Source organism: Propithecus coquereli, unplaced genomic scaffold (assembly GCF_000956105.1).
Source record: "Propithecus coquereli isolate 6110/MARCELLA unplaced genomic scaffold, Pcoq_1.0 Scaffold164, whole genome shotgun sequence".
In the NCBI taxonomy this organism is placed as follows: Eukaryota; Metazoa; Chordata; class Mammalia; order Primates; family Indriidae; genus Propithecus; species Propithecus coquereli.
The window spans coordinates 1,243,812-1,249,323 of record NW_012140969.1 but is presented as its reverse complement, the minus strand read 5'-3'; the positions used below and the strand labels follow the sequence as shown (position 1 = coordinate 1,249,323).

The following is a 5,512-nucleotide window of genomic DNA, read 5'->3' as shown; positions in this document are numbered from 1 at the left end:
TAGAGATGGGGTCTCACTCTTGCTCAGGCTGGTCTTGAACTCCTGACCTTGAGTGATCCCCCCGTCTTGGCCTCCCGGAGTACTAGGATTACAGGCGTGAGCCACCATGCCTGGCCGAGCTTTATTATTTTTAAGTTATTTAACCTACCATTTTCTTGCATAAACCCTCACAAATGTTTTTCTGTCTTATATCAGAATGGAAAATGTGTCTTAAAACCAATGAGTCAGCCCTTCGGCAAGATATTTTTTGTTTAAAAACATCAAATGGGATACAACCGGTAAGATTAACAAAAGACATTTCTTATTTTCCACATTCAAAGTAGATTGGCATTGCACTGTAGAAATCCCCACAAATGACAGATACCTGAGAGAAGTGGCTGTCACCCAAGAGCCAAAAATGTCTCCAGAGAGATACCCCATACCTAGCATAAAGCTTCATACTTCAGAGTTCCCACAAACATAGATTTCACCATACATAACTAGACATTGAGTTTTTAAAATAATTTCATGAAAATCTGCAGGACTTCTTTCAAGATTACAGCATAGATTAGATGGCACAGGATTCTTGCAGTACGGTTCCTTTATTCAGATTGAAAGAAATCTAGAGGGAAGGAAATTGTAAGTGTGATATGAAAATGGCAAATCATAATCATCATCATGTTTCTGTGTTGGGTGGAATCAATTAATAAGTCTGAATAAATGCTTTATTCATCATTGATTCCTTAATTAACAGGCAAGAAGCCACAATGGAAGGGAACTCTATGACTGTAAAAAATGTGGAAACGTTTTCAGTGAACATTCATGCCTCAAGACACACAGGCGTACTCAAAATAGAGAGAACATTTCTGAATGTGATCAGTATGGAGAAGACCTCCTTTCTCTGCACAAGAAAACCTCTACTGGAGAGAAACTTTCTGTGTTTGATCAATGTGGAGAATCCTTCAGCCTGACTTTAAATGTTGAGTTCCAGAGAAAGTACACACAAGATAAATCCTTTGAATGCAGCGACTGTGGGAAAACTTTTGTTAATCAGTCACACCTTCAGGCACACAGGAGAACTCACAATAGAGAACAACCGTATGAATGGGAGCAATGTGGGAAAGCGTTTCCTGACTCCACAAGCCGTGCTGTGCATGTTGAAATGCACATTGTAAAAAATCCCTATGAATGTAAGGAATGTGGAAAAGGCTTTCGGTATCCCACCTATCTTGATAATCACATGCAAACCCACACTGGAATAAAACCTTATAAGTGTAAGGACTGTGGGAAAGCCTTCGCTGTGCGTTCAGGCCTTACTGAACATGTCCGAGCTCACAGTGGAGAGAAGCTCTATGAGTGTAAGGAATGTGGTAAAGCCTTCCATACGTCCTCAGGCCTTGTTGAACATACAAAGTGTCACCCGGGAGAGAAACCCTTTAAGTGTGACCAGTGTGGGAAAGCCTTTGTTTTTTCCTCATCTCTTTTTGCACATTTGAGAACTCACACTGGAGAGAAGTCTTTTGATTGTTACGTGTGTGGGAAACCATTTACCCGTTCCTACTGTCTTCGACTTCACGTGCGAACTCACACGGGAGAGAGACCATATAGATGCAAAGAGTGTGGGAAAACCTTCACTAAGTGCTCATACCTCACTAAACATTTACGAATACACACTGGAGAGAAATCCTATGAATGTCAGAAATGTGGGAAAGCCTTCATTGAGCGCTCATACCTTACTAGACATTTACGAACACACACTGGAGAGAAGCCCTATGAACGTAAGGACTGTAGGAAAGCCTTCACTGTTTCTTCAAGCCTAACTGATCATGTAAGAATTCACACTGGAGAGAAACCCTATAAATGTAATGAATGTGGAAAAGCCTATAATAGGTTTTGTCTACTAACTCAACATTTAAAAACCCACCCTACAGAGAAGACCTTTGAATGTAAGGCATGTGGCAAATCCTTTAGAAATTCCTCACATCTTGATGATCACTTCCGAATTCACACTGAAATAAAACCATATAAATGTAACGACTGTGGGAAAGCATTCACTTGGCGCTCAAGCCTCACTAAACATGTACGAACACATACTAGAGAGAATAGAGGGAAGCCTGTGAATGTTAGGAATGTGGGAAATTCTTTTGTACGTCTTCGGGACATATTCAGCATATGAGAATTCACACAGAAGAGAAACGCTTTGAGTGTGACCAATGTGGGAAAGCCTTTGCTTCATTTTCATCTCATATTGCACATTTGAGAACTCACATACGCAATATATGAGAAGCCATATGTATGTGAGGAATGTGGTAAAACCTTCACTGTTTCCTCAAGCCTAACTGAACATGTAAAAATTCATAGTGGAGAGTAACGCTATAAATGCAAGGAATGTGGGAAGGCCTCATTAACACTTGAAACTTTCTAGACATGTGCAAACTTAACACTGGAGAGAAACCCTATAAACATAAGGAATGCAGAAAAGCATTTACTGGTTCTTACCTTACTGAACATATAAAAACACTGGAGAGAAACCCTTTTTATGTAAAGAATGAAGAAAATCCTTTCAGAAGTCCATGTGCCTTAATAATTGCATTCTTATTTACACTGGGAAGAAAACTTACCAATGTAAACAATTTGTGGAAGTGTTCAGTTGTGCCTGTTCATTTGAAGGATATGAAAGAACTCACACTGAAGATATTCTGTGAAGTTAAGGCATGTAGGAGAACCATCGGAATCTGCTCACAGTCCAGTACGTGAGAATTCACTGTGAAGCTTTGCAGTGTTAGAATCATGGAAAGCGTTCCCTGTTTCCTTGGGTATTATAAAATATGTGACATCTCACATGGAGATAAACCCTACTGATACAAGATATGTGGAAAAATTGTAGTTCTGTTAAATACTTCTACGTTCACCTACAATCTCATAGTGGAGAAGAATTTCATGAAGGTAAGAAATGTTGGAAAGTCATATTTTACATTACATTGTTCTTCAACCTTTAGTACACATGAGGTGATTCACACTCAAACTGTGTACGTAAGGAATAGAAGGAATTGCCTGAAATCCAACAGAGACATGGCTTTGTGGGTGGTTCTATAGAACTATTGTGAAAATTTGTTACTGCCCGGCTCATTCCCGGCATGGTATGTCTTTATCTTGTAGCAGTGCCACTCTTGTCTAGTTACTATACCTTCTGGGTTACAACCTGACCAAAAGTCGGCCTTCAGGATTCAGACTAAACCTGTTTCAGCAGTGTAGATTCTCTTTGTGGTTTGTCATGGTCTTAGGACATGGTCCACCGTGTGACCCACACTGGCCGATGTGCGAGATACAGTAAAGCTCTAAATGTAAAAATGCTCTTGTTCCTCTTTCACACCTGATCTTTTCAGATAAGATGTCAAGTTTAAAGAAGGGGCTGAATGGAGAAAGAGTGAGGTAATAGGTAGTAGTCTGAGATACCGTGATTTTGTGACCGTGGAGGGATAGCCGTAACCCTTGCACCTGGGGAGGTAGGACTTACTGTAATACCAAGCTGTGCAGGGAGGTGGTGGGAACCATGAATGTTCATTCCTTTTGAAGGAATGTTCATTGCTACAGTTTAGCAAAGCAATCATTTAATATGTCTGAGTCAATTAATTGCTGTAATTGGCAATATGACCAGTTTCTGGGTTTTTCATTTCATCCTTGTGCAATGAAAACAAAAAAGTTCCTGTGGATGTGGCTGGTCATGATGTTCTGCTGTACTTGACACCATTACTGGCACTTCCTGAATGTGGCCCTTGGGTTCAACACACATATGAGCATGACCAGGTGGTCACGAGTGGTACAAATGTAAATATTTCTGATGCTCCAGCAATCTTGGTGTATGTCATGTATGGCCACTGAGGCTGCTGCTACTTGATGACTTTCTATAGTGCTTAATCCAACCAAAGCAATGATGATCCAATTAACTTTAAAAGTCCTGAATGGAAGAGATCTGTGCATCTTTGTGGTATATTTTTTCGTGGTGAGAAGTGGGTTGTGGAGTAGTTCTCTTATGGGTATGAATGCTGCTGTTTAGCTTATCTGCTGTCAGCTTTAACTGTTGTCAGTGAAACAAATAATCATCAGATTAGTCTTAACTGGCTGTGTGTGTTGTATCAGTTCATAGACTGTCTTTAGATGCCCGAAACTTGTTCACAGTTGCCCGAGTCAAGAACTTGTGGGTAATGGGTGAGGTCAGTACTACAGATTGGCCTCATCCTGGTGTTGGACTTGTAGTGATAGTATCATTAAGAAAAGATATTGTAGTCTCATAGCCCAGACACTGCCTGGCTTCAGAAACTGATTTCTTTTTCTTTTTTTTTTAATTTTGAAAGATTTAGGGGGTACAAGTGTTTTTTGTTACGTGGATGAATTGTACAGAAGTCGATTTCTGATTGTCAATATATAAAGTGCAGTTGATCTTTGTATATTGAATTTTACTAGAAGCCCTGTAAACATTCTTTAAAATTCTAGTTTTTCTGTATTATGTTTTCCACATACATAGTCATACCATCTGTAACTAATGACAGTTTGATTTTCATTCCTAACCTTAGATCATTTATGTCTTTTTCTTAGTTTTCTGCCTAAACAAGACTACCTGTAGAATAATGACTAGAATTACTAAAACAAGGATACTTTTGCTAATCCTAATGGCAGATGCTTTCCATCTTTACCCACAATGTGCCTCAGGAGTAGGCCAAAAGAAAAAAAATTATTAAATGCTTTCCCGTGATTCCTCTTAGATAGTTACATTGTCTCACTTGTGTCTCTTCTTTATTGGGTACTAATTGCCTCACAGGAGCCCAACCCTCATGATCTCACCTAACCCTAATAACCTCTAGAAGGCCTCATTTGCAAATACAGTTGCCTTGGGAATTATGGCTCCAAGATAGGAACTTTGCAGGGTGGGGATGGGATACACAATTTGGTCCCTGATATTCTAGTTTGTTAATTTCTATTCTTTACTTTTACCTCCATTGTAGTGTACTTTGAATTTATTTTATTCTTTTCCTATCTCTGAAACCAGATGCATACCTCATTTTCAGACTTTCTTTCCTATTATATAAGCATTTGAGAGTTAGAGTATCATGTTATTGCTATAGTTGACTCTCCAGCAAAGTTTGTTCATTACTATTTTTATTACTTTTCAATTATAAATACACTAATATCCACTACATTTTTACTTTTTTTCCATGCTTATTGAGGAATGAATGAAAACTAAAAATTGTATATATTAGGGTATACAATGTGATATGTGATATATGTATACACTGTGAAATGATTATCACAATCAAGCTAATATATCCGTTACTTCACGTTTTATGTTTTATTTTTGGTGTCATGAAAATGCTTTCTATTACCTTATTAAATTTCAAGTATGTGGTACATTATTATTAACTATAATCATCATGCTATACCTTAGGTCTCCAGTGTTTATTCATCTTATAACTGCAAGTTTGTACCCTTTGATTAATATATTCTGTTTTCTTCCAGTCCCCAATCTCTGTTAACC

General features: G+C 38.5%; 1 protein-coding gene across 1 annotated transcript in view; it reads left to right on the top strand.

The window, feature by feature from the left end:
• Positions 1-2,262, top strand: part of ZNF560 (zinc finger protein 560) — a 6,614-nt gene extending 4,352 nt beyond the window's left edge. The window contains 3 exon segments of the mRNA XM_012641235.1: positions 196-278; positions 734-2,093; positions 2,096-2,262. Coding sequence (XP_012496689.1) covers positions 196-278; positions 734-2,093; positions 2,096-2,262 — 1,610 coding nt within the window.
• The last annotated feature ends 3,250 nt before the right edge of the window (positions 2,263-5,512 follow it).